This window comes from Aotus nancymaae, unplaced genomic scaffold (assembly GCF_030222135.1).
Source record: "Aotus nancymaae isolate 86718 unplaced genomic scaffold, 86718_ANA_hifiasm-v0.15.2.pri h1tg000015l_1, whole genome shotgun sequence".
In the NCBI taxonomy this organism is placed as follows: Eukaryota; Metazoa; Chordata; class Mammalia; order Primates; family Aotidae; genus Aotus; species Aotus nancymaae.
This window is the reverse complement of record NW_026988427.1, coordinates 7,000,997-7,023,807: the sequence shown is the minus strand read 5'-3', so window position 1 is coordinate 7,023,807 and position 22,811 is coordinate 7,000,997. Positions and strand designations below refer to the sequence as shown.

At 48.6% G+C, this 22,811-nt stretch overlaps 1 protein-coding gene and 1 non-coding gene across 7 annotated transcripts in view; both read right to left on the bottom strand.

Moving 5' to 3' along the window:
- Nucleotides 1–4,319: 4,319 nt before the first annotated feature.
- The window catches only part of HRH2 (histamine receptor H2), a 51,785-nt gene continuing 33,293 nt past the window's right edge, over nt 4,320–22,811 (bottom strand). For 3 of the 6 annotated variants that reach the window (XM_012466338.2, XM_012466337.2, XM_012466339.2), the window contains exon 3: nt 4,320–7,287. In XM_012466338.2, the coding sequence (XP_012321761.1) occupies nt 7,095–7,287 (193 nt within the window). In that variant the 3' untranslated portion in view covers nt 4,320–7,094. Of the gene's footprint in view, nt 7,288–15,432; nt 15,571–22,192; nt 22,330–22,811 lie in introns of all 6 variants that reach the window. The other 3 variants (XR_010342878.1, XR_001109641.2, XR_010342877.1) reach the window with 3 other exon arrangements.
- On the bottom strand, nt 11,269–11,373 carry LOC135275203 (U6 spliceosomal RNA). Its single transcript, XR_010342900.1, has one exon. It is a non-coding gene; the product is annotated as a U6 spliceosomal RNA (small nuclear RNA).

Here is a 22,811-nt window from a genome sequence, read left to right as displayed (position 1 = left end):
ATATGTCTTCTCCTGAAAAATAGACTCTGGGCCCACAGTCCCAGGTGGCAGCATTATCGTCCAGCAGAGTTGCTGTGGTCCCTTTTGGCCAAGGTCATATGGACATGTGTGCAATTAGCATGGCTGGGGTGCAGATCAACAGCAGGGACGTTGGTTGTAAATTGCCAGGCACCCTCTTCTATTTTTCTTATGCCAGTGAGCTTTGGTGGCCCCTGAAAGCATCTGAGTTAGACCCTCTGGGATGTCTGTGATATGTCTCTTGGACAGAGGGGTGTGCCAGGGGAGGAAGTAATGAATTATTCTGGGAACAGGTACAGGGATCACTTTGAAATGAGGCCCAAGCTGGGATCTGAAGGATGCCTGGGAAAGGAATTCTGCAGGGGACATGACCATGGAGTGAGAGTGTGCACGAGAAACTGGGTCCCTGAGCAAGAGAGGAGAGTGCAGTAGACAGGGAGGAGTGTGAGTGAGCCTGGACCGTTAGGCAGGTCCAGACCATGGGAGTAGGGCAGTGGTGGTGGGGGTGGAACACTGAGAAGCTCACAGCCAAGCAGTGCCAAGGCCCAGATTTGAGTCTTAGAGACCTCACTGTGGGGCAGGGTAGAGAATCACTGTGGCATGTGTAGGAGACTGAAGGCAGGTTCAGTAATAGGGAGTTGAGGAGCTTAAAGGACTCATTTCCAGTTACTTGGGACCCTGTCTCCATCCTGAGTCTCCTGCTCTGCAGGACTCTGGTGTCAGGCAGATTTCAGCTCATAGCTGGCCTGGCTTCTGTGGTGGATTAGATAGTCATTCACCTCTCATCTCATTCCACTGGAGAGTGGAGAGGAGGATTTACTTGCTCCATCCATGACTTGGCCGTGGAACTTGCTCTGGCTCATGGTGTGTTTGCAGATGAGATGCCCAGAAATTTGAAATGCACATGTGTTTCTGGGCTTGCTCTCTTATGTCCCTGCCATTTCCCAGAGAAGAAACTGCCTGGGTGTCCCTGCTGGTCCCAGGAGAGCATGGGAGATGCTGGAAGCAATGCTGAACCATCCCAGCAGAGCCCATCCTAAATGAGCTGCCTACAGACGAATGAGATAAATAAATGTTTACTGCCATATGCTGGGAGATATTGTGGATGTTTGTTACGCAGCACTACTGTGACCCTTCTTAGCTGATACAGCCGCTAATATCTGGGTGACTCAGGCAGGGCTGGCTTCCTCCACAGAGATCCGAGGAGGAAGACAGAACTTGATAGAGCTCATGGAGAGCCTGGGGTGAGCCTCAGGAGAGGTGTTGAGTATTTCTTCTACCTACATTTTCTGTCCTGCCCTGGAAGTAGGGCATCCCTAGAAGGACTAGAAGGACTACAAGGCATGGGTGGGATGCTGAAGCTGTGAAGAGACAATTTCTTCCCAGTGTTGCTGGTGGGAGTGTGACCGTGCTGTGCGTCTCTGGAGGGCTGTTTGGCGGCATGTATACTCCACATCCAGAAGGATACTTGCAGGTATGCTTATGCTAAACACACGCGCACACACACACACACACACACACACAACCAAAACCTGCACTTGCACATGTGCACAAGGAAACATTGTCAGATGATCAGCATATCACTGTTTAAATAGCTGAAAAATAGAAATGACTCAAATGTCTGTGGCTAGGAATACAGCTAAACTGTAGGGTACCTACCACTGCCAATACCACGGAACACCCCTCCATGGCTAAAAATAATGAGGGAGATCTTTCAGTGGTAGCTTGGTTGAAACTTGAAGACATACTGTTGAGTTTGGTTCCTTAGGGACAGTATAACTTTTATGTTAAAAAACAAATAAAACTGAACCAAACACCATACAGCAAACTAGGGTGACAGTGGCTGCATGGAGACATTTAGCATAGTTCATGCTAAATTGCTAGGGAAAAAAGATGTCAGGGGGGCATGTCAAATGAACTCTACCATTCTCTGTAATGTTTCCATTTTAAAAAGAGATTGTATGTCTAGTATCGCTTATGTCTTTAAAAATTAATTTCAAGATAAATATATAAAGAAAAGATCCGGACCTTAGAGACAAGCTAATCTGGTTGAAGCCCCAGCTACGCTGCTTGTTCGGGTTGTTAATTTTGGAGTTGTTAACCGCTTGTGGGGATGCTATTCTCTGCCTGGGATGGCTGGCTGCAGAAGAGACAAAATGGTGCCTGTAGAAGGGCTGACATCATGTCTGGATACAGGAAGGGGCTCGTAAAAGTCAGTGGAAAGTGATGGACAGGTTTATCTGGGAGCCACGTGGCCCAGACTGTATGTCGCTTTGGGTCACTATTTCCTTGGGAGTCCTGCCAGGGCCACCAGGTGCATGAGAACTCTGGCAAAGCCCTAAATGGCCCATGGAGTGAGGGTCGAGGCCAGGCCAGGCCAGTGCAGCGGCTCGCCAGGTGGCATCTCAGGATGTGAGAAGCACTTTGTGCTCTGTGACCTTGAATGAGGTCAGGGACACGGCACTGACTTCTGCAAAGACCTCCGAGGTCTATTGGCAGTTGGGAAGGGTGCTCCTTCCATTCACCCTGCATGCTTGAGGCTCCTGAATTCTCACTGGATGCTTGGAATTCCTGTGGGAAATGTGTGTCCCCAGCGATGCTTTCCTGCTTGTGTGACATGGGGAGAGCCACCTGAACTCCCCGAGCTCCATTCCCTCATCTGGACAATAAGGATGATGAACTCTCCCTCGACAGCAGTCCTGAGGGTCACACCAAGCCATGGTGAACTGCCGGGTGCTTTGCTGGGGCTCAGTCGATGTGAGTAGAATGGGATTCCAAACCACCCCTCAATCTGGCTACTGAGCAACTCCCCAGCACCCACCTTGCATCTAAACTGGGTTTAAACACCACCCAGCTTGGGGTACTCAGGAGCCTTTTCCTCTAGAACCTCACAGCTGGCTGCTGGATCCACTTCCTCCCACACTCGCGCACTGAGCCACCCTCCCGGCCGCAGCCACCCTGCTCTCCACACAGCTCATTCCTTCCCACCTTTGACATTTAGGTGCATACCCATCTTTCAGGTGGGCACGGGCTTTGATTCCTTTGGGTTCCCAGATGTAGCTTGAGGTCTGCAGTGAGCAGATGCTCATAGAATATTCCTGTCCACCCCCACGATCTGCCCCCGATCCTCCTCCTGATCTATTTTCTCCACTGGAGACCGAATGGCTTTAGCCCTTCTGCTGAAAACCTTTCAAAGGCTTCCCGTGACTCTCAGGAGGAGACACAATTCCTAATGTGGCCACCAAGCCTCCAACCTGCCCATGGAGCCTGTTTGGGCCTCACACCCCGAGTCTTAGTAATTTCCCAAAAACTCTCTGGTCTTCTTCCCCCTCTGCAACCTCATTCCCCTTTGCCTACTTAGCGATCCTGGTTTTTGCTTCTCTGATTCCCACTGGTGGAATCTGAGCCTGCTGGCACAGGATTCTGGGCATTGCAGTTCCCAGGCCCCAGCCCTGGCTGCTTGCCTCTAAAGAGCCGTGATATTCACCACACCCGGGGCTGTCACTCAGGGGTCAGCAGTTCAGTTCAGGACTGTTTAGCATCATCTGCAACCCAGTTTACTACCTTCACCTTTCCCGAGTCTTCCAGCTTTGTCTTTCCTCCCCTAAATATGTATAAAATCTCATTTTGAGCAGAGCAGTTCCCGTAAGCTTTGATTTACACACAATCTCTTCTCTGCTTCTTGTGAAAATTTGTCAAGGTGTGTCTTGGTGGGTTCTTCCGGAGGGCTGGAGACTCAGAATTCCTCGTTCTCCAGCCTCCTCCCTTCCATGCCAGGGAGCACAGCTCACGGCTGACACTGCGGTGATCAAACATCATCCTCAACTCCGGCCTGCTCCCTTCCTTCCTCCTCAAAACCCTTCTGTTGGTAGCTCTGAGGTTCGTTCCTTGCACGAAATCCGTGCATTTTCTCCTGACCTGGTTTTCACTTGCGCCTCATCCACCCACTCTCTATTGTGGGCTTGCTTGATTGGCAGGTTTTCCATTTTAAAGGTGCCTCTTTCTCCCACGTAAAAAGGTGTCTCTGCATCTGACAATTTCAGAACTATTCCACTCCAGGAGCACTTACCAAACTCCTCCCAACTACCTGGCTCTCCGGGTCCTTCTGACCAGCCCTCCCCTCACTTCTGGTGTGGCCCTTTAAGATGAAACTAGCTTCTGGAAAACTTCAAGGCAATTTTTAATTTGGCCTTTACCCCAGCATTTCAACATGACTCTTTTTCTAAATCAAGACACCGTATGATGAAGTTTGGGAAGCATTTCCTCACCAGGAAGTTAAAAAATAAAAGCGTGAGGCAGCATCTGTTTCGATAGTTTTATTGGAACACGATGGTAACACAAACATGGGATTTGGGGTCCCACCACAGATGTTCCTCCTCCAGGCAGCATGCACCCCACTTCTGCAGCCAGCAGAGGCCCCAGGAGGCTGCAGAAGGCGGGGGCAGCCCAGAGACAGACCTGGAGGCGTCCTCTGCTGTGGTGGGTGGTGCGTGGGCGCCTCGGGCCAGAGCTGTGACCAGCTGAGTCTGTGATCAGCCAGACTGGTTTGTTTTCACTCGAAGTCATGTAGCCATGACCGAGAGACCTGCCTGCCTCAGACTCCTGGGAAACCTTCCAAAGAGATGGTTCCGGGGATTCCAGAAGGAATTCAGCCAAGAGACTAAGGACCTCTGGGGGTCACCAGGGCAAATCATGCCTTTAGGTTTGTTGGCAGATACACTGCGGAAAGCATCTGTTTTGTCCACTCTCTGCACTGTCTCTTTTCTCTGCTCATTCATCCAACACGTATTTATTAAGCTCCCACCATGTGACAAACTCTCCTCTAGGGGCTAGTCAGACAGTGGTCACTGGAAATAGACAGGACCCATGGCTATTTCCATGGGAGGAGGAGAGACAGACAACGTTCAAGGAGTCACACAAACAGCTGTGACATCACAGCCGTGCCAGTGCCTTCCAAGGAGAGCTCTGAGGGGTGTGGCAGGGGCCTGGCCTGGTGTGGAGGGTCAACTAGGGCTTCCTGAAGGAAGTGACAGTTCAGAGCACTGAAATGGACAGAAGGGGCATTTAGTCACGGAAACAGCTTTGAACATGGAATGGGCAGAGCAAGTTAATCAAACCAAAAGGAAAAGGACAGCAGGTCCTGAGTGAAGTGATGGAGGAGGCCTGGTGCAGGGGGAGGCTGGAGAGGGCCCAGCAGGGTCCCAGCACACAGGGCCTGAGGGCCAGGTTGAAGATGGTTTTATCCACCTGCGACACATGACCTGGGTTACTCTGGCATGGCCCACTCTGGCTGTCAGGTGGAGGGTGGACTAGGTGGGGGTGGAAGTGCTGAGGTGTTCCAGCTGTCCTGATGGAGACGATGGTGGCCGGATGGAGTGACACAGGGTAGATGGGAAGAAGCCAGCAGACGGTGGAGCCAGGACTCCATGAGGACTGAGGCAAAAGGAGGTGGCAAGGTGGACCCTCACCCTGTGAAGGCTTTGGTGTGAGAAGGGGAGCTGGGAAGCAGGGCGGGTGCAGGGGGAAGGCAGGCTCGCAGCTGCAGACACGCTGAGGGAGAGCGCCCTTGAATCTCCCAGGTGGAGGTGTTGCGGAGGCGGCAGTGGGTCTCAAGCTCCCGGAAGGAGCCAAGCCTGCAGTCATAAATCTGTGAGCGATTTCATAACTGAACCTCGTGTCTTTGTAACTGGAGTTGTGGGTGCAGATGAGGTCACAGAGGGAGAGATGTTGAGTGACAAGAGAGGACTCCGGACTGAGCCTGGAGAACAGCCACATCTGATGGCAGGAAGACAATGAGTTGCAAAAGGGACAGAAAGGAGAGGTCAAGGATGTCAGGGAGGGGGAAGACCACAGGGCATCTTGGAAACCAAGGAACACTGAGTGTCGGGGTCAGCCAGGAGATGCCACTGAGAAGCCCTGGTGGCAGAAGACCATTCACAGCCCCCTCTCTCTGAGGCTGGCACTACCCTATCTCTTTGTTTCTTTATGGATCCTGTAAATAGGAACAGGGAGCCTACCCTCTTGGACAGGGGACTCAAAAGCTGTTTAGAGGAGTTAGGTGATGTGCCCAAGGTCATGCAGCCAGCAGACAGTGCTGGGGCCCAAATCCCCCACTCATAACCATTACAGTCCCTCAGCCTCCACCCCTCCCTCCATGGTGGCTGGCTGCAGACACTCTCCCCAGCAAGTCCACCACACACCGCTTCTTGACGACAAGCACCAGAAAGGGTCATACTGTAGCAGGAAGGGACCCCCAGAGCCTGGGGCTCTAAGCCTTGCTAGGAGGCAGGTGGCTGAGTCAAGGAAATCTTTGCCCTCTGTCCTGAGAGGCGGGGTAGTGCAGTGTCAGGAGTATGGGCTTGAGGGCTGGCTTTTCACCCATCCTCTCATTCATTCACCCATTCAACAAATATTTTTGCATGCCTCCTATGTGCCAGGCCCACTTTCTCGGTGCTGAGTGGCCTTGGACAGGTCCCACACTTTTCTGAGTCTGTTTCCACCTCTGTAAAGTCAGGGTGGTGGTGACTCTTGCCGTAAACTCATGTTGCTGCTATAAGGGTTACGAGAGCTCATGCCAGGGAAGCACCTGGTACACAGTAGGTGCTCATTAAAAGCTACTTCCTTCCTTTTTCTATCTTTTCCTTTCCTTTCCTTCTTCCTGCAGAACCCATGAAGGAGTGAGAGGCCAGTGCTTTCTTGCAATACCCTCTGCCTTGCTCAGAGGACATGCATGTTCCTACACGTATGCACCTATGCATACACATGTACACGCATCCCTGTCTGTCTCACCGTCTCTGCTCGTGACTCCCAGGGCCAGCACCAATGTGAGCTTGGAACCTATGGGATTCGGCCCACTCAGGCCCAGAGGAGTCTTGCATGCCCATCTGGGAATGCTGAGCACAGAATAGGCTGTTCTGCCCTAGGCCTGAGGACCCCACACCCAGCTGTGTGTTCTGGGAGCCCCCAGACTCAGTCCAGGGTGAGTCCTTGGTGGCTTTGGAGGCTGAGTCCTTAGGAGCTCCAGGAGTCACATCTTGGGGACCAGGAGCAGTATCTTCAGTGTCCTGGGGCCAGGTCTAGACAGCCTGGGAGGGCGGCGTCCTCATCGCTTTCTGGGGAGGTCTCTTCTGTGGCTCCTCAGAGAGTGGCTCCCCCGACGGCTCCTCCAAGGGGCCTCCCATATGTCTCCAAAGGAACCTGAACCCCCACAGGCTCTTGTAGCAGCTCAGGAGGTTGCTGGAGCATGAGGTACGGGACAGTGCTGGCTTCCTGAGGAGACACAAGCACACACCAGGCTGAGGTGGCCGCAGAGCAAGGCGGGAGCAGCCTGCGTTTAGCCTCACGACTTTGCATCTACTAAGCCAGGCCCTGGGAAGGGTGGGGTGGGATGGGGAGGAGAGGGGAGGGGGACTTCCCTTTGACACCCAGAGCAGCCCACAGACAACGAGGACTTCTTCCCTCAACCCACAAGAAGGAGCATTCAGGGGACTTGCTTTCAAATCCCAACTCTACTTCTAAGATGCTGAGTGCCTGTGGTCAAGTTACTTAGTTTTTCTGGACTTCAAATGAAGATAAAAATATCCAACTCATGATTTTTGTTTTGTTTTTGTTTTTTTTCGAGACAGGGTCTTGCTCTGTTGCCAGACTGGACTGCAGTGGCGTGATCATAGTTCACTGCAGCCTCTAACTCCTAGGCTTAAGGGATCCTCCCACCTTAGTCTCCCGAGTAGCTGGGACTACAGGTGCGCACCGCTGTGCCTGGCTAATTTTTTTTTTTATTTCCTTTTTTTTTTTTTAATATAGTGGCAGATTGTCACTCTGTGGCCTGGGCTGGTCTTGAATTCCTGGGCTCAAGTGATCCTCATGCCTCAGCCTCCCAAAGTGCTGGGATAACAGGCATGAGCCACCACTGCACCCGGCCCTCACTTTTTCTACCCCTGAAAGAACTCAGTGCTACAGAATACATATAAAAGTAAGCACACATAGGCTGTCTGGTAGCAGACGCCCCGCCAAAGTGTGCCATTTCTGAGTCTTAGTGAGATGATTTCTGAGCGTGCCATGAGTGGGGGAAGAAGTTTGGGAGAAGTCTGAGTTACTCCTGGCGTTCAAATCAGCTGTGAACACCTCGGCCACCAAGGAAATCAAGTGTCCTGCTCCCTCTCCCTTCCACGTAGAGGAAGAGAAGGGAACCCTCATGCTTTAGTGTCCACCTGATGATAGCTGTGGGTTTGGAGGCCTGACTTTTTAGGCTTTGTGAACAAGGACAGAGCTGACATCTGCACTTACTTCCACGTGAGGGCATGTGCCGGCCGAGCCATTGCAGGTGCCCAGGCCTGTAGATTGGTCACTCCCGTCCTCCCTGAACACCCCACCTGCACCTGGGCCTCAAGGTCATCCCTCTGGCATTTCAGAGCCTGTGACCGTCCTTTACCGTGTTAGCAGTGTACATATTTGACCATGCAGGCAGGTATTTGCCCTTGCATTAACATTCCAGACGCAGCCTGTGGCTCTGAGAAGGCAACTCTCACTGCACTCAGTGAAATTATCAAAGAAAACGTAGCTCTAGGCTAGGAAATAACTACCTCCCTTCTTCTAAGGGGCCTAAAAATCACTTAAAATAATGCTATTTTGGAAATGCCACATGTTCATAGTAACAAATTCAGACCATAGGGATTAACTAAAAAGAAAACAAACATCTCAAGTTTTCCTCTATTCAGTCCTATCTCTTTGTTACGTGTCAATTTACTCATTAAATATTTTTAAATGAAATGCATTAAGCATCCAAAGAGACCGTATATAAAACACACATGCATGGCTTAAGGAATATTGAAAAGAATACCAGTGGAACCACCTGCCACATTCGGAAACTGAACTTTACCAGCCCCTGCTTTATTTCAGCAAATATTTCTGTATCCCTAAACAATCTATTGTGTTATTCTGCCTGTATTTCACTTGTATATATCTGAAATCATGTTTTATGATCTCTTCTCTGTAGCTAACTTTTTGTTATTGTTTAACATTATATTTTTGAGAGGTATAGCTGTAGCTCATTTTCATGGTTGTAAGGTATTTTAGGGTCACGTGCAGTGGCTCAGGCCGGTAATCCTGGCACTTTGGGAGGCCAAGGCAGGCAGATCGCTTGAGTTCAGGAGTTCAAGACTAGTCTGGACGACATGGCGAAACCCTGTCTCTATAAAAAAATATAAAAATTAGCTGGGCGCGGTGGCATGCACCTGTAGTCCCAGCTACCTGGGAGGCTGAAGCAGGAGGATTGCTTGAACCTGGGAGGCTGAGGCTGCAGTGAGCTGAGATTATGCCACTGCATTCCACCCTGGGGGACAAAGTGAGACCCTGTCTCAAAAAAAAAGTCTACTCTAGGCATACTACCTGTGGGATAGGTAGTCCTGCTCCACAAGGAGCAGTAAAAAAAAAAAGACTGGGCACAGGTTGATAACTGTTTGCATCCATATGATGGGTTCAGGGAGCCTTACTATGTATGTGTTTACAATGAGACGTAATTTTAAAAAAGTATTTCATTGTATGAAAAGACTTCAATTTATTTCTGCATTTACCTGTTGAAGAACATCTGGATTGTTTCCAGTTTTTAACCCTTACAAGAAATGCTGCTCAGGACTTCACTGGACCTGTCTCCTGGTGCATACGTGTTTGAGTGCTAGCTGAATTCTCTATCCTTTTCCACTGGTCTATTTTTCTATTCTTGCAGCATTACCACCAAGGATTTAATTGCTATATCTTATTTTTTTCCTCTTTAGAAAAGACTTGGCTATTCCTGAGCCTATTCTCAACTATACAGATTTTAGAATGAGCTTGTCAATTTCTATGAGAACACTGTTTGGATTAATGGGAATTGTTCTGAACGTACAGATTAATTTGGCAAGAACAAACATCTTTATAATATCGAGTCTTTTCCTCCAGAATCTACAAGTCATTTGAATTAATGTTAGAGTATAACAAGGCTATTGGACATAAGATCACTATACAAAATTCAGTTGCATATACGGAGTCCAATTCTCTATGTATCAGAAATAGTAAGAAACTACAATCTATAAAAGGATACCACTTACAGCAACAACTAAAACCACAAGATACCTAGGTACTCATCTAACAAATGACACACCAGATTTTTATGAAGAAAAGTATATAATCATTGAAAGATATTTATTTAGCTCTTCTTCAATGTCTAATTTTCTGATTGTTCTTATAAATGGTAGTTTTCAAAAGTTGACAATGTACGTTGATTTTATGTCTGGCAATGCTGCTCAATTTTCTTATTCATGACAACAATTTGTAGATACTTTTTGGTTTCTGTATAGAGGATAGTTATTAGCTGTGAATAATAATAGTTTTGTTTTTTCCCCCCTTATTTTTTCAAAATTTATTTTCTTGTCTTACTGGACTGATTGCCGGTAATATGTTGAATAGGAGTGTGATGGCCAGCCCTGCTCCCTATTTAAGAAGTGGTTTAGAGACTTTGTTTGTTTTGTGTTTCAAATCGTGAATAAATGCTTAAACTTACTCTTTTTTTTTTGAATCTCGCTTAGTTGCCAGGCTGGAGTGCAGTGGCACAATCTCAGCTCACTGCAACCTCTGCCTCCCGGCTTCTAGCAATTTTCCTCCCGCAGCCTCCCGAGTAGCTGGGACTAAAGGCACCCACCACCACGCCCAGCTAATTTTTGTATTTTCAGTAGAGATGGGGTTTCACCTTGTTGGCCCGGATAGTCTCAATCTCTTGACCTGATGACCTGCCCACCTCAGCCTCCCAAAGTGCTGGGATTACAGGTGTGAGCCACCATGCCCTGCCCTAATGTTTTTTCAGTTTCTATTGATATAATATTTACAAATATTTTTTCTTCTTTAATTTGTTGATGAGCTGAATTACATTAGTTAACATTTCTAATATGAAAGCAACCTATTTCTGTATAAATCTGACTTGGTCATGAGGAATTATATTTTTCTTTTAAAAATATTGCAGGATTATGTTTCCTAATACTTTGAAATTTTTGTAACTATGTTCAAGTTTCTGATTACCTTGTAATTTCCTTTTTCATACTTATTTTTGAATCTACATTATTCTTCTATTCATAAAATGAATAGGATAATTTCTCTTTTTCTCTCCTCTGAAAGAGTTTGTATAGGACTGCACAGTGATCTCTGTTCATTGAGTGTCTGGTAGAACTCATTTGCAAAACCAAATACTACTGGTGTTTTATTCATATTACACATTTATTTTTAAAATATGGAATTCTCATGAATTTGCATGTCATACTAGCACAGGAGCCAGGCTAATCTTCTCGGTATGGCTCCAATTTTAGCATATGTGCTGCCAAAGTGAGCCTGTCATTTTATTTATTTTTAATGGTTATAGGGCCCTTCGGGTTTTCTATTTCTTCCCAAGTCAGTTTTGGCAAGTTCTGTTTGTTTATTCACTTCACCTTAGTTTTTTCTTGTTTGGGGCATAAAATTGATCAGAATGTTCTTTCTTGAATTCTGCAACATCTATATTAATATCCCCCCTTATTATTCATAGTCTTATGTTGTTTATTCTGTTATCTTAGCAAGTTTTGCCAGAACTTTCCAAAGTACTAACATTTGGTTTTGTTGCTCTTCTCCTTATTAAAACTGTCTTCTGTTTCATTAATTTCTCCCTTTGTCTCTACTGTTTCCTTTCTTTAATTATCTTTTGAGTTTATTTTGTTGTTCTTTTAAGCTTTCTAAATTGGCTGTTTAAATCACTAAATTTCAAATTTGCTTTTAAAAATGCCAGCCATTAAGGCTATATATTTCCTTTTCAGTAGAGTTTTAGTGGTATCCTACAAGCTTTGATGTGCAGTATTTTCGGTGTTGTGTACTTTAAATTGTTTTATAATATCCATAATTATTTTTTCTTTATCCCATGAGCTATTAAAAAACATGTTTACAACTATGTAAGAGTTTTTTTATTATTTAATTTTGTTGTAGTCAGAGAATTGTTCTGTGTGAAATATATTCAGTGCCTTGAAATATGCTGACCCATGCTTTTTAGCCTAATATAAGGTCAGCTTTGTAAATGTTCCATATATACTTGAAAGGAATATGTACTCTCTATAGAGATGGTGTTCTAAGCATTTTGTGTTTTCCAAATATTAATTACTGATTTTTTATATTCTTAGTCTTTAAATTTTGATAGAGGTATACTATACTTTTTCTGCTGTAATGATTATTTGTCAATTTCTCTTTGTAGTTCTGTCAACTTAACATATTTTTAAAGTGGGGTTATTTGGTACATACAAATTTAGAATTTATTTTTCTGGTGAACCAAATTGTTTATCAAAATATGGTGACCATATTTATCTTTAAAGATGGTACACTTTTTGCTTAATGTTCACTTTGTCTGATATTAACATAGCTACTGAGATTTCTTTCAGTTAGTATTTGCTGAGTATATCTTTTTTTCCTTCCTATGCTTTCAAAAATCTTGTTCTTTATATTTAAAGCCCTTTTAAAAACATTTGTTTGGATTTAAAAAACCAAGCCTGACAATCTTTGTATTTTTTTAATTGGTCAATTTATTCCATTTATATTCACTGTAATTACTGATTTTTTTCATTCATTTCTTCCATCTGTTTTTATGCTTTACATTTGTTCCATCTTTTTTTCTAAATTTCCCCCCTCTCTTTTCTTGTTCTAAGTTGATTTCTTTTTCTCATTCTCTTTCCTCCATACCATATGGAATCTCCACCTTCTGTGTTTTTTTAAGTGATTATCTGAGGCATCTTGACATGCATATTTAGCTTTAAAAAGCCCAGTGGCAGAAGCCCCTCTCTCTCTTTCTTGGCTTGCCGCCCATGCCATGCATAAGCTGGGATGAGACACCAAGCTGGGATTCCCATGTTATGTAGACTCTAGTATATATTACTTTTAATGGCAAAAACCACAATTAGTTTTGCACCAACCTACCACTGGCAGAGATTCTAGCAGGTTTAATCTTCTTCAGCCCCCTTCACGGTCCCATGGCCCATGCCCATCTTTGCCCTGAGCCAGAACACTGGAAGCTAGCGGATGTTAATGGGGTTCTAGGTGTGTATAACTCGTATCTGCCGTACAGTAAGTGCTTGTGATAAATACCTCATTTCACATTTCCATCCTCAATTTCCCTTCTCATGCTAAAAGCACCTTGAGTCTTCTTAGGGATTTGAACTTCCCCACTTGTTGTCCTTCTAGATTAGGTGGAGTTGACCTATTTCCCTTTGCCCTGGCTTCAGGGTTGGGTACATGACAGTTGGTTCAGGGGTTGACATATGACCCGATCCAGCCAATGAAACTGAAGCTTGGAGCTTTTTGTTGGAACAGTAGGAAAGGGACATACTTTTCCACTGGGTCTGCAAAGACGTTAAGATAGAAGCTTGGATCTGCTGGTGGCTCTATGGGAAGACTCTGGCTGAAGATGAAGTCAACACAGGGGGAAGCCGAGTAGAAAGCTGGAGAAAGACAAATTCCTGAGGACATTTGAGCCTTTGGATCCAGCCATGCTTGAAGTTACTCTTAGTCTCTCCAGTTCTGTGCATCAGTTACCTATCTCCCAAACCCCATCCTCTTTTAACTGGGTTTCTGCTACTTACAGTTAAGAGGGTTCAGACTAATCATATTCTTAAATTAAGTGCCATTTGAATCTGAATCTCGTGTTTTTACATGGAAGGTGTTATAATAAGTTCAGCCACCAGGGGTTAGGACCCTGTTTCAGAGCTACTCTGCATGGGTAGCTTTGCTCAGCCCCGCTCTGAGCTTCGGTTTCCTCATCTGTGAAATGAGTTAATAATAGTGACCTCACAGGGCTAATGTGAGGACAGCAGATGATGAATGCCAGTGCCCCTTTCCATTTCCCTCCACTGCTTATCGTACAAATGATCAGACAGAACTCTGCTATTTCTTGCATCTGTGCCTTTGGACAGATTTTGTATTTCCCACTGCTTTAAATTCCTGTATTTTCTTCTATACTGATCAATTTCTCCTGCTTCAACACTCTGTTCCGTATCATCTCCTCTGGGCAGCTGTCTCTGAGGTCTCTCAGGATTAGTGGTTCCCTCCTGTCTCCTGAAGCCCCTTTGCCAAGGCACTTATGTCCCTGGGTTAGGTGTCAGCTTACTTGTCTGTTTTCCAGACTAAACAGGAGTGCATAAAGGCAGGCATTGGGGCTTACATAATTTATTTTGTCCAAGTTTATAATAGATGTTCATGTGTGTTAACGAATGAATGAAAACCCCAATAAATCTCAGTTTGGATAGTGATTCTCCTGTCTTGTGACTTCCCTAATTCACAGATGGTCAGAAGCAATTGGGCTTCCCCTGGCTGTCTCCAATAGCTGGTTCCCACTTTCTGGCTTTATTTCAGCATCTACCTTCTCACCGCCAGGCTGCAAGAGCCTTGTGGGCAGGAACCCTGCGGGGAGGCAGTGAGGGACGTTCATGCTTCAGCAAATGTCTGAGCAGCAACTTTGTGCTAGGAGTGAATGGGAGGAGGTGTGGGATTCGGAGCCAGGAGTCCCTCGTGTTGTCTGAGGCTTCCTCATGCACTGCTGCTGGGTCTTAGACAACTCCATCTGTCTCCGTCTCATCCCTCTCCACATCTGTACATCAGGGGTGATCCTGAAGAAGAGGCCGTCAGAGGCATGAGATGAGATGGGAGAAGTGGAATGTTTTGAAATTTCAAGGAATCCTACTTTTCTTCTTCCTCCTTTGTAAATGCTTTGTCCCTGAGGTTCCCTAAAAACTGACAGCAGAGGGATTGTGTGTTGAGGCTCTGGGCTGATCCTGTACTGAACAACACACCAGAAACCCCAGACTGAGAGGGTCAGTTTCACCTACATCCTGGGAACTGGGTCACCAGGACATCTCTCCTTTAAGAGGAAATGGAAGTGGAGGAGGTTGAGGAGCAGGAAGGGATGGCTCCTGCCCTTGGGGCCAGCCACAACCCACCTCACTAGGGGTCTTTCTCATTGTCTTAGGCTTTTGCTAAAATCGGGGGTCATCCTTTTCTCTAGGCCACACCTAATTTTTGGTTGTTTTAAAATATCCTGTGGTGGAAATTTCAGGACACAAAGTCACCTAGAGACCAATTACAGTGTTCTCTTCACACCCCCTTGTTCTCTGCCACAAACCAACATTACCCACTATGCCCAAATGACCACACTTCGGTCCTCTGCTCATGAAAGGCATTCTTTCTTTTTTTTTTTTCCGAGACAGACTCTTGCTCTGTCACCCAGGCTGGAGTGCAGTCATGCAATCTCAGCTCACTGCAACCTCTGCCTTCTGGGTTCAAGCGATTCTCCTGCCTCAGCCTCCTGAGTAGCCGGTACTACAGGTGCGCGCCACCACGCCCAGCTAATTTTTTGTATTTTTAGTAGAGATGGGGATTTACCATGTTAGCCAGAAGGGTCTCGATCTCCTGACCTCGTGATCCACCCGCCTCGGCCTCCCAAAGTGCTGGGATTACAGCCGTGAGCCACTGCGCTGTATTCCATGAGGAATTCTTTTCTCATGGTCTTCTCCTGGGTTTCTGGAAGTAAGCACAGAGGGTTTGCCTGCCCGCAAGGTCTGCTTTGAAGAAGTGGAGACTGAGGGGTGGTGCGAATGGCAGGGATGCCCCTGTAAGGCAGGGCTCACTTCCTCTTGCATTAACAGGTGGCGAGAGCAGGCTGCCAGGCCGGGCAGACTCTCAGCAAGAGCTTTGCAAACATCCTGGGTTCACTTTTGCACCAAATAAGGGGACTTACTTGAGATCAACAGTTGACAGTCACAAGGCATTAACCCCTTTTTAATTTTTTCCATGACAAAAGAAAAGTGAGGGTCTGGGAGCTTTAGGACCATAAAGGGAATTTTGATGACAGAGCTCCCAGGACACATTTTCCTGAACACCCATGGGCTACAGCCTGGGATCTGACCCAGAGGCTGTGAGAGGGAGGGACTGGCTGTGACTCTAGCAGGAGCCCTGAATTTGCTGGTGAATGAATAAATGACTGTCAAGAAGTAGCATTCACTGACAGCTCATTTTCTGGGGCCTGAGCTAGGTGTTTTGCATCTTTTTTCTATTTAACTGTCTCAATGGCATGATAAAGTGAGAACAGGTGTGTGCATTTAACAGCCCATGAACCCGAGGCTCCATGTAGGTAAGAGCTGCCCCAGGTCACACAGTAACAACGCTCAGATTTGAACCCAGGGCTATCTGACTTCAAAGCATACTTCTCTCCTGCTGTGGCATGCAGCTTCCCGTGGGGAGGGCTAAATGGATTTGGCAAAATGGTAGAAGGATAATACGAGGGATACGGAGATGATCTGGGCAGGGCTGCTGATCTCAAGGATGGTAAAACATTTGGGTTCATTGCTGCAGTGTAAAAACAAAACTGCATATGTGCACAGACATGAGCCTGTAAGCAAGTGTGTGTGGGGTGTGCCAGTGTATGCACAGGTGTGAACTATACACAGGGGCAGGTCTGCCTGCACACGAGCGTGTGTGCACTCCAGTACCCGAGTGTGCATGGGTGTGTTGCCTCTGAGTGTGAGTGGGTGTGTACCAGCAAGATTGTGTGGCAGAGAAGCCATTTCTGGCCATGGAGTTCACGGGAGGCTCCGTGGAGCAGGTAGGGCATTTACTGCGTCTGTTGCCATGAGAGGTGTTTGGGGAGGTGGGCAAGGCTCTTCAGGCAGAGGGCAGCCTGAGGTGTGGGGTATGCTCTGAGAACAGGGAATGGCCTATCTCAGCTGAAGAGGAAGAAGCATGGGGCTGAAGAAGATGAGAAGGGCAGAAAGGGATGCTGCAGCCAGAGCATGAAGGTCTTGATTGAGAAATTTGTGTGTGATCTGGCAGGCAGTGGGGAGCCACTGAAGGCTGTAGAGCAGGGGAGTGTCAGGAATTGAACAAGGACTGGACTCAGCCTGTGACCTGGATGGCCCTTCTGCAAATTCTATGACTGTATGGGGCAGTGAATATCCCCAGCAGGGGAATAGGGCTTGCCTTCTGGCAAGGCATATTCACTCACCTCTGGGAGAGATGAGGTTGCAGGGGAGTGGGTCTGGGCCATTTTCATGGGCATCCTCCTTAAAAGTAAAACTTTAGGCAAAATGTGTGACCAGCACTGTCTTTGAGCATGTACTGTGTGCTCAGCCTGGGATACCCCTGCCCGCCCCCACCAGCAGTCATGCCAGTGGGGTACTTTACAGAACAGGAGACTGGCCTTCCCTGGGGTTGAGTGCCCTGACCGAGGTCACACAGGTGGTGAGTAGCGGGCCCGGGCTTCTGCCACCTCTGCTAGGTGCAAAGCCTGTGCTGAGCCATCAGAGCAACCATGCAAGGCCACCGTCCACTGAGCTCCTGCTGCACTGCCTCCTGGCTCTAGCATTTTCTATATCTTAACTCAGTTCCTTCTCGCCCCAACCCCATGGGGCAGGTGCTGCGATTCTCTGCATCTTATAGAAGAGGAAGTTAAGGCAGAGAGGTTAGAAGACTTGCCGGGGGTCACACAGCCAGTAGGCGGCGCTGGGTGTGTTCCAGCATGTCCCGTGGAAGAAGTGATGGCGTGGGAGGCCTACTTTCTGCTGAGCCCCTCCCCCACCTCCCAGCCATCCATTTCCTGCTGCTGACCTAGGATTGCTGGTAATAAAACCACAAGAGTGCACATGGACAAGGCCCTTAACATCCACGCTCTCACTTAACTTTTACAACATCCACGTGATCAATATGACAGATACTGATCCTGTTCTTATCTCTAAGAGACGAGGGAGTCTCAGCCCAAAGAACTTTGGTCACTTGTCCTGGGACTCACAGTGAATGAGTGGAGGAGCTTTGGGGAGTCCAGGTCAGCCCTATGGCAAAGTGGGGGGCTCCCCGCCCTATAATGTACAAGGCAGAGCTCAGAGGGGGCCCAGTGTTGGCCCACACTGCTCCAGAATGGCGGTCACTCTCCACTCTTCCCTGTCCACTCGCCCATCCTTAAACGCTGTCGGCCCCTTCTCCTTGTGGTCCCTACCCTTTGCCTTGGTCTGCCACCCCGCAGCACTTCCAGGGCCCTCTTGCTGATGTGGCTTCAAGGAAATGATACCTTCAGATGTGGCTGGCAGCCGGGAAGCCCCCACGGAAAACAGTGAGGCCAAGTGTAGCAAAAGCCTTCAAATACCCTTCCCCTTTAGCCAGTAACTGTTTCCAGAAATTCAGTTTCTCGGGAAATAATCTGAAAGGAACCAAGTGTTCCCTGCATGAGGATGTTTACCATAGGGTGAGGAAGAGACAAGAGCCGGATGCAACAGTAGGGAAGGGCCTTCTCACACCCACTCTCGCGAGAACTGGTGACCCCTGGGCTCACTATGTGCTGGACGCTGTTCTCCAGCCTCTGTATTATTCGCTCCTTTAATACCTGTAACAACTTTATGAAACAGGTGCTGGTGACGTCCCCTTTGAGAGGTGAAGAAACCGAGGCTTGGAAGGGTTAATTGGTGTGCCCACGGTCAGCCAGCTCCCTGAAGTCTGACTCTACCAGCCTCAACCGTTACCAGGGCAGCGATGGTTAGTAGTCACCATTGCCAGGTAGTTTTTGGGAGAGGGTCAACATGCTGGGCAGCGTGAGATGCTTGTCAGGTGGGGCAGGCTGGGCTAGGCTTTGCAATGCGGAGAGGCTGTGTGGTTTCTGGCCCTGGCTTGTCTCTGTCACCAGCACTGGCCCTGCCACTCAGGCAGCAATGGCAGGCGAGGGCAGAGACCATTTTTTAAGTCCAAAGAAATGGTGGTGGAGAGTCAATGTGTATTAGGTTTCCTCTTTTTTCTTTCTTGAGATGGAGTCTTGCTTTGTCCCTGCTTCCCAGGTTCTTCCTGGGTTTAAGCGATTCTCCCGCCTCAGCCTCTCAAGTAGCTGGGACTATAGATGCATGCCACCTCTCCCCTCACAGGGGCTGCAGGAGATGGTTAAAATCTCCCAGAGCCTACAGTGAGCCTCAGCACATGGCTGAGCCTTGGGGGCTGCCTGCTAGGGTGTCCTAGCTGTGGGGGCCCACAGCAGAGGCCAAGGCCTGCCAGGGGATATAGCTGGCTTTGGACAGTGCCAGGCAGAGCCCACGAGCCGGTAGACTATGTCCACACAGCTGTTGTGGATAGAGCAGCTGACAAGACAGGTCTGGAGTGGCCCAGAGAATGCCACTAGGGCCAGACAGGCTCCAGAGACTTACCCTGGGGGGATGCAGGTGGGGACGGGAGAGAAGCCTGTGCAGACTGCATGTTTACTGCTTCCCAAGCCACCATGTTTGCTACTGGAAGTGGCTGAGCTCCCTGACGTGGAAAATTTAAGTTCCTCCAGCATCTGTGAAGTGGTGGCCTATGAGGTCCCGGAGCAGAATAAGACAAAGTATCTCACACCTGGGCACACCAAGCTCCAATCCTGGGGCAAGTGCACTCTCAGTTGGTCCTTTCCCCAGCCCTGGGAGGAAGGCGCTGGAATGATCAGCCCATTTGTCAGACGAAGAACACACAGAATTCTAGAGAGAGGAAGTAACTTTCCCTGGTCAGCCAGCTGGCAAAGTGGGAAGGTCAGCCTTCAGAGCTCTGGCAACAGACTGCTGCCATGTCATCGATGGCTTCCCAGCTCGCAAGAGTGTCTGGTAAGGGACGAGTGAATCAGTGAGACAGCAGGAAACTCAGCAGCCACAAAAGGGAGAGACGTGCAGCCTGCTCAAGAACGAACACCAGGTGGAACAAAAGTGGGGCAGAACAAGAGCGTGTGCATCCTCTTACCACCGTGATAGTAAGGCCATGTCTGCACCTGGACCAAGATGGGAAGGGAGTGCAGGGCTGTGACTCCAGGGATTAGGAAGGATGGCAACAGGCATGGGGTTCTCTGTGACTTTCCATTTTCTCTTCCATTTTCACCGTAAGTTTTAAAACTCTGTGTCTCCAGATTCAGCATGAGAAGCAGAAGTTCCCTGAATCCTCTGGGCATTGGGGACAGTCCTGCCACTTACCCTAACAGTCTGTCCCTGGGTGACAAAGGCATGTGGTCAGTCCTCACATGAGGAGGAACTGAGCGTCCTCCCTGGACCTGTGACGTCCCGTCTGCCAGGCCCTCGCTACCTTCTGCCACTTTCTACATGGATCAGAGACAGGAGAAACAGACACACTGATGGCTACGAAGGCACCAACTGCCAGTTTTTGGCAGTTGGGACTGCCTCGACTTCTATCTCCAGGCAGGGTAGGGAGGGAGTGGTCCTCATACCCTAGGAGAGCCTCAGGGCTGTGCACACCCCGCAATGCAGGCACACCCCTTTCCGCGCCCCCCGGTGCTCTGCCACATTGTGAGTGCAATGAACACCCCAAAACAGGCAGCTCTGTGACTCACTGCTGCTTCTTCAGGGATGGGGACAGCTGCCAGAATTCTCAGCTCTCTTTTACAGATGGGGAAATTGGGACTCAGAGAGGGATGTGATCTCTCCAAGCTCATATAGCCAATCTGTGGCAGGGGAATGAGAAAGCCTGATCTGGTCTCCTGTTCCTCTGCCTGGGGCTCTCTCTACAGTCCCACCCTGTGCCCAGCCTGCACCCTCACCTGTCCCTGGCTCCCGAACCGGCAACTCAAGTCGTGACAAGGACACGCTTTACTGAATTTGGTTCCACACTTTGAGCGACTCATTAGTATGAAAAACACATCCCTCACCACCCTTGCCAGAAGATTCTTGACACAACACAGTTGGGGGGTTGGCATGCTCTCTCCCTTGTTAAGTATTTATATATAGTTGGTGTTGGAATGGTCCCCGGACACTGATCCAAGTCTCCCGTTTTCAGATGGGGGGAGCAGCAGCCTTAGGGTCAGGACCCCCTGGAACAATTCAGTAGCACAGCTGAGACATAAATCCACGAAGCCTGCCCTGAACTATTCAGCTGCTCCTTGGCAAATGGGCCATGGGGAAAAAATAATAATAAAGGCTGCCACTTACTAAGCATTTGCTCTGTGCCAGGCGCTTTGCATAAATCGGTGCTAAATCTCATCCTAATTCTCTCAGGGAGGCATTTTTAGCCCCATTTTGCAGATGAGCAAGCTGAGGCTGAGAAAGGGCATGCCAGCTGCCCAAGGTCACAGAGCCAGGAGCTGGAAATGGCACACATTTCTTCCCCCACACCAGGGTTGGCAAACGATAACCCACAGGCAAAGGAGCCCACCACCTGTTTTTGTTGAGATGGTTGAAAAATAACAGAATCACATTTTGTGACCTTGTGAAAATGATAGGCAGCTCAAATTTCTGTGTTCATAAATACAGCTTTATGAGAACACAGCCCCTCTCTACCCATTTATGTATGGTCTGTGGCTGCTCTTGCTCTACAAGGGCAGAGTTGCGGCACTGCAACAGGGATTGTAGGGGCTGCACAGCCTCAAATATTTACTCTCTGGCCCTTTGCAGGAAAACCTTTCTGACCCCTGCCTTCTGCTGGGCTATCTCCTGAGGGGTCTGGAAGGTATGCAGCCCCCATACAGTTGTGCAGGCCGTTCTCTGCACAAAGGCATCAGGTGAAGGGGGCAAGGACCTGCAATCAGCCCTCCTCCTGCTTGCCAGGCTGTGTGCCCTGGGGCCGGGTCCCTGGAGGAAGGGCCTTTTCCTCACTTGTTCACCTTGTGGTGCTCCTTTTTTTCTTTTTTTGAGATGGAGTCTTGCTCTGTCACCCAGGCTGGAGTGCAGTGGCACAATCTTGGCTCACTGCAACCTCCGCCTCCCAGGTTCAAGCAATTCTTCTGCCTCAGCCTCCTGAGTAGCTGGATTACAGGCATGCACCACCACGCCAGCTAATTTTTGTATTTTTAGTAGAGATGGGGTTTCACCATGTTGACCAGGCTGGTCTCGAGCTCCTGACCCTAGGTGATCCACCCGCTTCGGCCTCCCAAAGTGCTGGGATTACGGCACCCTGCCTAGCCGCTGTGCTCCTTCCTAAGGGTACAAATGTACTAGCAGTGGCCCTGAAGGCAGAGTGTCCCTCCCCACCCCATCACAGTCTCTGGGAAGACAGCGCCTTCAGAAGGAGCCAGGAGGTATAGACCAGGGCAAGGCCAGGGCAGGGCAGGGGAAGGGAAGGAGGGGCTCACAGATAGAAGTCAGAGCCTCCATCTGGCTTCCAGTCACCATCCCCAGACCCATGCAGGAAGGTTCTCTACCTTTCAATGACTCCTGGGGGCCACGATTTATTCTCCTTGACTTTTGAGGCTGTAAAGGGCTTCCCACCTCCTCTTTCTGCTCTCCTTCCCCTGACTTCCTCTCCAGGAGTGGGAGGGGCTCTCACTCTCCAAACTCTCTGAAGAGACAGAAGAGGAAGAGGATTAACTCTGTGCTGGCGTGTTGCTCTGCGTGGCCACTGCAGAAGTGCAGGCCCTGAGAAGCTGGGCGGGCAGGGATTTGGGCCCCGGTGGCCCACGATGCAGCCTCATGCCTGGAGCTCTCCACCCAGGGCGTGCAGAGGCCATGAGCTGCCCTAACGGCCAAACACCTGGGGAAGGAAAAATAGGCCCTTGGATGGAAGAAAGGGAAGGAAAGAAGAAACAGAGGGGAGGGAAAAACACCAAAAAGGATGGAAGAAAGAGACAAAGAAAGAACAGGCAAAAAATAGAGAGTAGAGCCAGGCACGGAAGAGCACCTCTTCCACGAAATGTCACACAGGCAGATCCAGAGAGGCCAAAAGCCACCTCAATGCAAAGGTGCAGGGAATGGAACGCGGGGAGCTGGGGTGGGGGGTGGTCAGCTCACAGGCGCAAGGTTTCTTTTGAGGGTGATGAAATA